The 12,478-nt window shown below is 42.1% G+C and overlaps 1 protein-coding gene across 7 annotated transcripts in view; it reads right to left on the bottom strand.

The window, feature by feature from the left end:
* PHF21B (PHD finger protein 21B) overlaps positions 1-12,478 on the bottom strand; it is a 219,981-nt gene that overhangs the window by 21,883 nt on the left and 185,620 nt on the right. For all 7 annotated transcript variants that reach the window (XR_008445957.1, XM_054038136.1, XM_054038148.1 and 4 more), the window contains 2 exons: positions 10,967-11,317; positions 8,991-9,113 (listed from right to left, as the gene is read on the bottom strand). Coding sequence is in view for 6 of the 7 variants with exons in the window: in XM_054038136.1 (XP_053894111.1) it covers positions 8,991-9,113; positions 10,967-11,317 (474 nt within the window). In the remaining variant the exon portion in view is untranslated. The remainder of the gene's footprint in view (positions 1-8,990; positions 9,114-10,966; positions 11,318-12,478) is intronic.

The raw sequence follows: 12,478 nt of genomic DNA on the forward strand, positions 1-12,478 counted from the left end.
AAGGTATTTAACAGCGTGCATTACTTTCAATGGCAACTCAAGCAGTCAGTAATGCCAAAATACACACATGCTTAAGTATTTTGCTGAATCAGGGACCTAGATCTGGTAATATTGTGATCCGTTTTTGCAACTCATATCTCTTTATTTTCAATTTTCTCCCCAACTTATCAGCAAAAATTGAGTGGGTACTTCCTTAAAGAGGAAGCATAGCTCAGTAGTTAGGACACAAGCCTTGGTTTGGGAGATCCAGGTGCAATTCCTTTGGGCAAAGCACTTAGGGCCAGATTTTTAAAGGTACATAGATGCTTAAAAATGCAGATGTTCAAAAATAGATTGAAAATCAATGCAAGTTAGGCCCCACCTGCTTTTGAAAATCCCACTATGTGCCTATCTGCATCTTCAAGCACCTCCATACTTTTTAAAGTCTCTGATGCCTATCTGTAGAACAGAAACAATATTATTTCTCCAATTCACAGGGGTGTTGTGAGGCTAAATACATTAAAGAATGTGTGAGGTGCTCAGATACTGCAGTAATGGGAGCTAGCCAAGTAACCTGAGATAGAAGGCTTCATTACTTTTACCAAGTGTACTACTGTACATTTAACAGTATGCTATGAAATCTTATCATAATTAAAACTACATTTATACAAATCCATTAAAGTACAATATCTTTTTTTTAACAGTTTGTTCACTTATTTGTAACACTGAGCAATCCACAATGGGGTTCTTTGCCATTAGTAAGAATTAGCATGGTCCTACTGTATTTGCTATATTTTTAATTGTGAATTCCAATCTTTCATCACTGACATTTATTTACAGAATTTCTATCAAAATTTCTATGTATGTTTTGTGCTTTTAAGATAAATAAAGGAGCAAGTGCTTACATTGTGCATATATAATGCATGCGTTAAATAATCCTACCTTCTGTACTCTGTACCACCAGATATTGACACATGCTTTTGGAAATGTGCAGTACATCTTTCCACATGGCTTTGTAAAAATCCTTATTAAACTATTTCATGTTGTAATTACATGTTCATTTATGTCATTACACATGTTTATACTAATTACGCAGTTAGTACTAATTACACTAATTACATAAATGCATGATAATCAACTAAAGTTTACTTTCAAAGAACAAAAGAAATTAACTCTAAACCTACACTCTGAGCCTTATGCTGTGAGATATATCAATAAAATAAAGGAAATTCACAGTTAAGCCTCTACTGCCCTACACTGAAAAGTGTGGTTGAAGGTGCTTCCTACTTTGCTGGCGATGATATCCTTGTCTAAATAAACAAAGGGGTCAAAGGCCAACATGCTCACAGACCAGGATACTAATTTAACAGGAAGCTCACTAAGGCCATGTCTACGCTAGTGCTTATGTGAGCAAAACTTTCGTTGCTTGGGGGTGAGCGACATAAGTTTTGCTGGCATAAGCGCTCGTGTGCACAGCTCCTCCTCCTCTCACTCCTTCCCTATGGCAGTGTCCTCTTTTTGGGAACCTAAAATATGGTAACCCTCCAGCTGCTAGTGACCACTATATTTTGTCTGCTTCACAGTTTCTTCAGATTCTTGCAACGTTTTTAGAAGCTCTAACACCTCCATTGTTTCCAGCAGGCCCTTGAAATCTGGAGGGAGAAAGCCTTGTAACTAGAGAGCCTTTTCTTTGTCTCATGACATTCTTTTCAGGTTTGGCGGAATTATAAACTATTGAAAAAATTACCATTTCCTTTCTTTTCCTTGCTTTCCTCAGAGAAATTTGGGCAGCTTGCCAAAATAATAATTGACTATGAACATTTTGAAGAGTCAGACCTGTGCCCATGCAGAAGCACCACTTAATTGCTGCTAGAATGCCTGAGGGCTGCCAGAGCAGTGGGGTAGGAGGAACGAACAAGGCAGTGTTCTCTCTCCTACCACACTAATCCTGGCACATGGCCCACACCTCCTATCTTATCTCTCTCTGGGAGTACCACATGAGGTGAGAGACACCCCAATTTCCAAGGGGGAGAGTCAGGGAAAGCTAGGGCAGATCCCCTGGTAGAGTGCCTAGATTCAGCAGCTAATCCCACTCTCCAGGGGCATCACATGGAGCAGGAGCCAAAAGAGTGCTGGGCTGGGCTTCCCACAGCCATCCCATTGACCCAATATATGGTGCCATCCTCCCTCCTCTAGAAGAACAGCTTTCTCCTGCTGCTAGCTGATGTAGTTAGTCCTGTAGTTTAAATAGTAGCGATCTGTATTGCAGTGCTGAAGGTTCCAACTCTGATGATGATGCATGATGCATATAACAGAATTTGATTTTGACCTTTTTCCTTTGAAGAAAACCTAGATGATTATCTACAAAAATTACTGTTACAGAGGTTGCAAAATGAACCACTTGAAAGTCAAAGAATGCCAGATTTATGGTTGTCCACGTGGATTCCACTCTTGGTGACTAAAACAGTTGTACATTTGCTTAGAGACAGGTACAAGGAGTGCTACTTAAAGATTACAGCACAGCCCTACCAAAGCAGGCATTGGATCTGGAAACCTCTTCCAAAGAGCAGTGTCTTTTAAATTAAGTGTGGACCAAGCTCTATTTAGCTGCCCTAGAAACTTCAGAAATATGGGCAATCTTTAAACAGGCTGGAATGTGCTCTAATGTGGCTGGATCTAACTTGGTTAACACATAATATGTCCTCATACAGTTGGAGTCCCACTTAGATAATCTGAGAGGCTACAGTTTGACCCTTAATCCTCTCTGCAAAGACCACAAACAGTCTAGATGTGTTTCTGAATTACTTTGTCCTGTCAGTTTATAGCCCTTACTATATCAAGTGTAACAAGGAGTCTGGTGTGTGAAGTATATCAAGTGGGTGAAGTTTAGCTTCTGCTGAGGAAGAAAACAGGAAGATGAATAAATGGTTCATATGGAACATCTGAAACGTCTTTGGTCAGAATTACCCATAAAACTGATTTAATGACCACTAAAAGGCACTCTTCATAGATAAGTGGCAAGGTTGCCAAGGGCTTAAAGGAGGGACCCATCACTTTGCTTGAGGTCCTAAGAGGGAGGTAAAAAATGAATAAAGGCCCTTAAGGAAAATATATTATGACATTGATAGGAGTGTGATGTGCTGATATTGTGCTAGAGCTGACTGAAAGTCCAGATTGTTTCAGGGCTAGTAGATGATCCAGTATTGCTGATATAAGTTATGTCAAGGGAAAAAAACGAATATTGAGATGCCCAAATAGAAATCTTCTTCCATTTAGTTCTTCCAAGTCAGTCTCATTGACTGTTTATCACTTTGGAGCAGAATATTGTGAAGTTCAGCTGAACAAATTCTTTCAGGAGCCATCATCAAGGCAGCATCCAGGCTGTCAGACATAACAAAGCTGGGTCCAGGTGAAGGATCTGACCATTGTTCTGCTGGGCAGAGCAGGTAAGGTGATGAGGTGAGAGAGCTCTGTTGAGAGGTTCATCAGATCCAAATACCAGAACTGCTGGGTCCATTCTTGGGCTATCAAAATCATCAGTCTTGCGTCTTGCTTCAGAACCCTCATTATCATGGGATTGGTGGAAAGGCATACATTCATCTCGGTGACCAATGGATGAGAAAAGTGTCTGTCAGGGAGCCTAGGCTCAAACCCCCTTTGGAACAAAATGTCTGCCACAGTAAACAAGAAATGTTAGATAGGTCTATTTCTGGAAATCCCCACTTGTGAAAGGTGTTCTGCAGGACTGAGCCTATGATAGACAACCACGAATGGCCTGAGAACTACCTGTTAGGTTGATCTGCCAAAGTGTTCTGAAGGTCAAGAAGGTGCAGAGCCAATGGTGCACAGATGATCTTGCTCCCTCTTGCCAGAACACATAGCTGTGGTGTTATCTGTCAACACTTGGACTATGAATCCCTAGACTAGTGATAAGAACTTTGCATGCTAGGCAAATGGCTCTGAGCTCTGGGAATATACTCCAGGTGATCTTCCTGAGGGGACCACAGACCCTGAGTTTGAAGGGGATCTAGATGAACCTCCCATGTCTGAGTGGAGGCACCTGCCACAGCAATTTTAGTAGGAAGAGGTGAAGAGACAGGTATTTCCTTGAACACTGGTATTGTCTCTCTCCACCAGTTTAACAAGAAGAGAACTTCTCGAGATACCATGACCATCATGTTCATGTGGTGAAGTCTGGCAAACTGCGTCATGTGGGTGCATGAAGCCATGTGTCCCGGACATCTAAGTCATGCTCTTACTGATGTTTTTGGGTGAATTTGAAGTTGGTTGATGAGGCTTATTATTGTCTGGAATCCTTTTTGTGGAAGATAAGCTCTTGCTGACATGTAATCTAACACAGCTCCTATGAATTCTAGGCTTTGAGTGGAAGAAAGCACGGATTTTTTTTCTGACTTTCAGGCAAAGAAATAAAGGTAATTTGAGTTGAGTTGATCACCTGATGGGGTTATCTTCCTTGAATCAACCAGTTCGCAAGGTATGGGTACATTTAAATTCCATGTACCCTAAGATGAGGTGCCACAACTACCAAGTTGTGGCAACACTCTGTACTGGTAGTGAGATGTTCCTACCAGGAATCTGTGGGCTGGATGAACAGATCTGTGACAGTAAGCATCTTGCAGGTCAAGAGCTGCAAACCAGTACTGAGGATCTAAAGATGGAATTATGGAGCCAGAGTCACTATTTTGAACTTGAAACAATTTGTTGAAACATCAAAGATTCAGAATGGGATGCCAGTCCCCTTTATTTTTTGGGATGAGAAAATAATGGGAATAAAACCCCATTCCCCTGAATTTTAAGGGCATCTCCTCCACCATTCTCAGTTGTAGAAGGGAGTCTGCTTCTTACTTTAACAGTATCTCATAAAAAGGATCTCTGAAAAGGAATGGAGAATGAGGACAAGATGTAGGAAGGAACTGGAAGTGGATAGAATATCCCCTTGTTTCAATTTCCAGGACCTATTGGTCCAAGGTAATCTGAGTCCAAGCTTCCCAAAAATAGAAGAGAGGTAGTTGCCAAAGGCGGAGGAGGGAGAGAGAAGGCAAGAGATCTTCTGATGGTTCTGCCAAGCTCTCAACACTAGTGTCAAATCTGCTGGTCGGTGGAAGACACAGATTGTGCAGCGGCAGATGGTTGTCGTTGCTGGAAACTGCTTTCTTCTTGGTGGCTCTGATATCCTTTGAGGCTACTAACAGTCCTGGGAAGAGCAACACTGCATGAAGGAAGTCTGGTCTGGCTTGCTTCTTCTTCGGGCTGGAACATATAGAGTCCCAGGGAGCATAGAGTCACCCTTGAGTCCTTAAGGATATAGAGGGCCTTATCAGTCTTTGAATTAAGAAGTTTGTTGCCCTTAAAAGGAAGGTCCTCAATTATTGTTTGGTCTTCATTGGGACTCCCTGAAACTGAAACCAGGAAGATCTTCTCATGGCCAGCTAGGTTGCAATAGTATGCACTGCTTTGTCAGAGGTGTCCAGCATGGCCTGTGCCGATGTGCGGTTTATCAGCTGTTCTTCAGACACGATGATGTTAGCTCCCCTCTGTGTTCTCAAGGTTGTCTGTCAGAAACTGAGACACTGTCCCAGTTCAGATATTTGTATTTGGATAGAAGTGTTGTGTAATTAGCCATACACATCTGGAGGCTGATAGATGAATACACTTTGAATCCAAATGGATCCAGTCTCTTTGGATTTCTCTCCCTAAATTTAAATTTGGGAGGTCCCTGCTGCTTCGACCTCTCTTGGATTGCAGCTATCACAAATGACCCTGCTATTTGGTTGGAATAAAAGTACTCAAATCCCTCATTAGGGACATGGTACCTCCTGCCAGCTTGCTTGGATATGGCTGGAATGGACGCTGGCTTGTGCCACAGGTCTTTCACAGGTTCCATCAAGTCCTTCATTTATAGGCATGACAAGCCTTCCAAGCATGGATGTATGCAAGATGTCCAGCAGTTTGTGAGGTTTCTCCTGCACCACTTCCAGACGTATATCCAGAGTGTAAGCCATACACTTTACGAGGTCTAGAATGCCTGATGTCATCAACTGAAGAATGCAGTGTAGTAGTCGTGTTGGTCCCAGAATATTAGAGAGACAAGGTGCACGAGGTAATAGCTTTTATTGAACCAAAGTCTGATGGTGAGAGAGACACGTTTGTTGTGATAAGCCATACATCCAGTGTCTCTATTCAATCTATGATTTTTAATGTCCAGAATAGTTATAAATTTAAGCTTTATGACACTAGAGTCATGGTTTATTTCAATGGTGGCCAAATGGTGGCTAGCGAGCCACATGTGGCTCTTTTACAGTTAAAGTGCAGCTCAAGGAGTCCCCCCCCCCTTCCTCCCCCACCATTTTCCACCTACCAGACTGGATGTGGGAAGCCCTGCAGTGGGGTGGTGGGGCTAGAGGTTCCTGCCAGAGACAACTGGTGCCTGAGACCTTGGGAGGGTAGAAGGGGGGAAGGCACAATTTAAACATTCAGTCCCCTCAACAATTTGAGTCACACACACCCAGGAACACCCCCACTCTTGCCCTCAGTGGCCTCTCCCTGCAGTTCCCAGCTGTTTGCTGCTGCCTCTCCCTACAATCACAGCTCCCAGTTTGCCGGCTCTCCAGGGAGGGAGCCTGGCCGCATCATGTGACCAAGCAGAGCCAGCAAACCCTGGCAAAAATCTGGTGGTGGGGGGCACGTGACCCCCCTCCGAACCCCAGCAGGCATGCCCTGGTTCTCAAATTTCTGAAGATTGTCCTATGCGTCTCGGAGGCCAGTAAGTTTGGCCACCCCTGGCTTATTATAACAATCTGTAACCCAATAACCCCTCCTTTTCATCCTATGACTGCAGAGATGTTAACGGGCCACTCTACTTTGAATGGCCCCTTACAATATATGCTAACTACTTATGCTAAACTATCAGTTCCACCGTGCATTCAGCTGTGACTTTCAGAGTGCCTTTTCCAGACCTGAAGAAGATCCCTGTGTGGCTCACCAACAGAAGTTGGTCCAATAAAAGATATATATCATCCATCTTGTCTTTCTAATCAACTTAAGAAGGCATCCCATAATTTATTGCCTCATTGGGAGAGGATGAGGAGATCACAGTGAGGAGTAGTTGTTCTTGTAGTTGCTATAGCTGTAGTTGTCTAATCACTTTCCTTCTGCCTTTCCAGGATCTGAGGCTGAAATAGCTAACCTGGCTGAATTGGTTTATAATGCCTCTTTGGGGAGGGAGACCTAACCCTAGAGGGGACATTAAAACCAGAATCTGACTAACATAATCTGTGTCTGTTAGAGCAGGGCTGCCCCTAGGAGGGTGCGGGGCCCGGGACATAGGTGCTGAGTTTCTAATCTGCCGAGAGGTGCTCCCCCTGGCTCCGCTCAGGTTCCGCCCCCACTCTACCTCTTCCCCCACGGCCCCACCCCCACCCTGCTTCTTCCTATCCCCGCTCAGCCTCCACCCCTTCCCTGCCAAGTTCCGCCCCCTCCCCCGAGTGCACTGTGCCCTCGCTCCTCTCCCCTCCCCGCCCAGTGCCTCCTGACACGGTGAAACGTCTGATCCGTGGTAGGCACTGAGAGGGAATCACACAATATCAGTGCTTTTAATACTCTTTTTATTATATGAGCCTCTTAAAATTGTAAAAAGAATACATTAAAAAAATTCTCTTCTTATAGGACTATAGATTTATTCTGTAATAGTCCTTCAAAGTTATAGTTCCAAAGATACTTTGTTTTCAATAATTTATTAGAAGTATGAATTGGATTCCACCTGAACTGAACTTTTGCTAACTAGAAACAGATTCAATTTATATAATTTAAGGGAATCCAGCAAAAATATTCATAATCCAACTTGAGTACATCCAGTCTAAAAGCACAAAAATTCTGTTAAAAAAGATAGCCGCGTTATGCTGTATTTTTTCAGAACTTCTGGTTTATATTTTAATGTACACAGAAAATGCAGTTCATCTAACATATTTATTCTTTTATCAAGTTTCCCTTTTTAGTTATTCTATATATGTGGATTTCTGTATATGTGGATATACATGAATTTATCAAAAGCAAAAATCTGTGTTATATACAATGTAAAAGTCATTAGTCAATGAGAATCAGAAAATGCAAAAAAAGCTACACTTCCAGAATGAATGTGTTATTTCAGCTTCATTACAGAGCCTAAGCCAGATATATATATATATATGATAACAAACAGTAATGTATTAAGCTAGCATACGCATTTCACAAGAAATAGAGTGCAGTGTGGCTAGATGAACATAGTTGTCAGGCCTGTAACTCTTGCATTTCCTAACTTCTAGGACACAACGAAGAGTGCACATGCACCTAACTGCATTACCTTCCGTTACCTTACACATGCAAACTGGTAGCTAGGCAAGCAAGTAGCTGATTTGTGGGCAGGGCTGGCTCCAGGCACCAGCCGAGCAAGCTGGTGCTTGGGGCGGCAGCTTGTAGGAGGCGGCGTTCCACCCAATCCTAGGGCGGCACGGCTGCTTTTGTTGTTGTTGTTGTTGCGCTCCAGCCGCCCTGTAGGGGGCAGTGGCGTGGAGGACGGGAGCGCCCTGCAGCAAGCCCGGCAGGGCAGCCCGCGTCCTTCCCTCCCAGCCGACCGGAGTGGCGTGGAGCCCTCCCAGCAGGGGGGCACGGTGGGAGGGGCCGCGTGGCAGCGCCCTGCTGAAGCCCTGGCCGTCCCCCTTCTCTCTCTCCCCCCGCTCCCTCCCCTTCCCACCGCTAGCCAGGGCACATCTGCAGGGCAGGGAGTCCCCCTGGACTCTGGCCGCACCGCAGGTTTTTTTTTTTTTTTGCTTTGCTGTTCTGGCCGCTACGGTGTTTTTTTTTTTTTGCTTGGGGCGGCCAGAAAGCCAGAGCCGGCCCTGTTTGTGGGCACAAATGCAGTAATTTTGCATGTACCTTTAGAAATGGTCCCATATAAATGAACAGTATTATATCTCATTTATGAAGAACCAGACAAATTTTATTGGTTTTATCACCTCTGGATTTTCCTCCTTTTTCTTTTTGGTAGCAGGGGGTCCCTGAGGTGACTCTTCAGGAGGTTTCTTTGTTTCCACTTTATTTTCTGTCTGAGTCTGGACTTGAGGCTGAATGATGATAACCTGCAAAATAATGAACAAATAAAGAGAGCAGAGTTCACTATACAAAACAGATATCCCAGCTGAGGACCTGACCTCGATCCTTCATTGAAGGGCGGTGTCAAGCACCTGCTAAACAGACAATAAATAAAAGTCACAGGCCAAAATTTTCAAACCTGGATGATTAACATTAGCGTCCTAAATCTATATTTGGTTTCCTAAAGAGAAGTAGCCTGGTTTTCACAGGAGCTCAGGCACTCCACCTCTTTATGGAAGTCAAAGGGAGCTGCAAGTGCCTCCATCTCTGAAAATCAGGCAACTTCTATTTAGGTATCTGACACTGATTCAGGGACCTAACTTTAGGCATCCACGTTTGCAAGTGTTGAAAGGCTTTACATTCATTTATTTATTTTATTTTATTCCAGATACAAGCAGGAAAGATGTAAATGCTATACACTCAGGCCTTCATTCTGATCCTAGTTACACACAGGTAAGTCTTGAGTAACTCTGTTGACACCAACAAAATTATTCCAGATTTGCACTGGAGTAACTGAGATCAGAATCCTAAAAAGTAGGTTTTATGGTAGGTTTCCAATTTGTCTAAAAATACAGTAAAATGTACATCCGTTCTGAACTACAATTCATTCTTGTGCAGCACCATCCATAAAGAAAGCGTTACACAGCCCTTCACAGTACTTACATGTGTGTGTTAGTTAACACACTGAACCATTGACATTCTGAGAATCAAAAAAGCAGACTTATACTTTGCAGATTCAGTATCTCAGACTCCATTAAAAAACACTGAGGAACAAATTACTGACCACAAAACTATCCATGTGACTTTATATTATTAACAAAAATTTCCTAGGGATTATGAGAGACCTTCCCAAGATCATCTTTCTGATGTTTATTGGATTTGAACATTGGGCTTTTTAAATCTATTTTATTCCTAACTTTTAATCAATATTACTCAGTCATCATACATCCGATCTCCAGATACTCATTTTTAAAAATTCAAGTGCTTACGCAGGGAAGATTTTTTTTTATTGGTAACCAGATTATAGGAATAGGAAAATAAATTATGTTAGCTAGAGAATCACACCAAAGATGCCTACTTTGCTTATTTACTTAAAAGTCATCCTATCTTCTGTGCTCTTTCCTGTCAGAGTATTAGACCTTGTCTTGCCAACAAGTTCCAAAGTAATGGGACCCTGTGTATCTGAATTACACTGAATGTCTTTTGGATATGCCAGTCTTCATTCAGATAGAATCTGGTGTCACAGATGCACAATTCTTGCATTTCAAATCTTAGCAGCTGTTCAAAAAGTGAACAGGTATTTCATAACTGGATTTTTTTCTAGGAGTTCAGCTGCTGATCAGTTATGAAATCCTGAACTCTCATCTCTTATGGACTTCTCCCAGAATTGCAGAAGAGAACACCTGGCTACTTTATATAGCCCAGCGAAGAGCTACATTGGAAAAGACTACAGAATCGGGTTCTATAATTAACATTATTCTTCTATAATTGAAGGGAAAGTCAATAGGAAATTTGCGTCTGCTGAGAGTTTGAGAGTTTCATTAATTATGATTGGATTGAGAGGAAGGATGATCAAATGATTCCAAAAATGCCAGGCTACACAATGATCCACTTACTTTCCCAGACAACCAGAAAAAAATGTAGGTACACTAATAAGCATCTAGTATCTTTCATGTGTCCCCCTTAAGACTTTTCTCACTGCTTTCTGATTATTCACTTCAAAAGGAACAGTTGACATCACTCTATAAAGGGATTTCCAAACTACTGGGAATATATTGCCTACACCTGCAATATAATTGTTGATCTTGATGTAAAGATGCACTGCAATTGCAAAACCTACCTTGCTGTCGGCACTAATGAGGAGTGGTTGCACTTTAATGCTATCGTTGACCACAGAGACGGTAGCGTTCGTGCTGATAGGAGTTGCATTGTTGGGGGAGGTGGATATAATAGCATAGGCCACACCTGCACTGCTCAGAGGTGATGAGATAGATGTAGACTCGGACACACTTTGTGACTGGCTGTTAGGCGTCTGTACATGGCTGACAGTATTGTTGGCGGTGGGGAGGGCAGGGCTAGGGTTTTTGATGCTCACTACTGTTGCCTTTTGGAAAGTAGGAGGCTGTTTGGAAGGTTGGTCTCTGCATGGGGAAATAGGAAGGCTGTCTGGAATCAGGGTCTTTGGCCTAACCTATAAATAGAGAATTAGAAATTATTAGACATAACCTAACATAGTAACAAATAAATCATATAAACACACTCTACCAACAGCACTTCACATTGCATTAGCAATGTAGCAGGGTGTCTAAAAATACTGCATAGCACTTCCAAGTAGAAAGTGATTCATTTATTTGTAGATGTATTCCAAATTTTGCCTGGCTGAGTCATTTCCCAGTCCTTAACTCATTGCAACACTGAATAAAAGGACAAAAGTAAATTCCTTACTTTTATTAGCAGATATCCATACAAATGCTACTCAAGTCACACTCTGTTTACAGTAGGCCAAAGGCTTTTCAAAGGCATGGACATTCCAGACCAACATAATTTCTTGTACTGAAAGAAACTATATTCTTGCTATGAATTAAAGGGTGGGAACTGAATCATTAAGGGAGTTCTGGGAATGCATCTACAGGAACAGTAAATGCAATCTGAGCATGTCATATTGTGGTAGAATAGTAAACGAAGATCTTTACTTATGTTTCAAAGGTGCACAGTTTCTAACAGTGTGAAGATTGCTCTTTTAGGTTCACAAAACAAAAACTGAACTTAATATTTTACAATTATGAATAAAGGGCTAATTTGAGGCTGGAATTGAGGAGGATTGCAATGGAGGCTCGTCTAAAGGAAGGGAAAAAAGAATCTGACAAAGTTTGTGAATAAGGCGCAGCCCATACTCTACAAAGGAGACTAGGAATGAAGGTGTCAGAAGACTATGTTCAGCTAATCCGCTTCCATTGGTAAAATTAATGCAATCCTGTCAACATGACTCATACTTAACAATGTGTTGTTAAGTATGGGTTCAAAATATAAATAATTTAAACTACTATGCAGGAAGTTAACTTTACCCTTAACTCATTAATTAACTTGGCCATATAAAACACACGGGGATCTGACTGTTTATTTTGTCAGTCACTGCTTGCATCTTCCATACCGTGAAACAAAAAATGATATTTCATAACAGACATATATTGGACACAGCTGTTTGTGTCACTATACCTTAGCTTATAAGAGACATTCCAATTATATTAGCTTCAGTCTTGAGTTTAAAAGAACAGTTAAATGAAAATGTCCTGATTTACTGGAACACCCTGCATGATCTTTCAGGACATCCTTCTGTAGGTTTCAAGCAGGA

The sequence above is a fragment of the Malaclemys terrapin genome, chromosome 1, assembly GCF_027887155.1.
Source record: "Malaclemys terrapin pileata isolate rMalTer1 chromosome 1, rMalTer1.hap1, whole genome shotgun sequence".
In the NCBI taxonomy this organism is placed as follows: domain Eukaryota; kingdom Metazoa; phylum Chordata; order Testudines; family Emydidae; genus Malaclemys; species Malaclemys terrapin.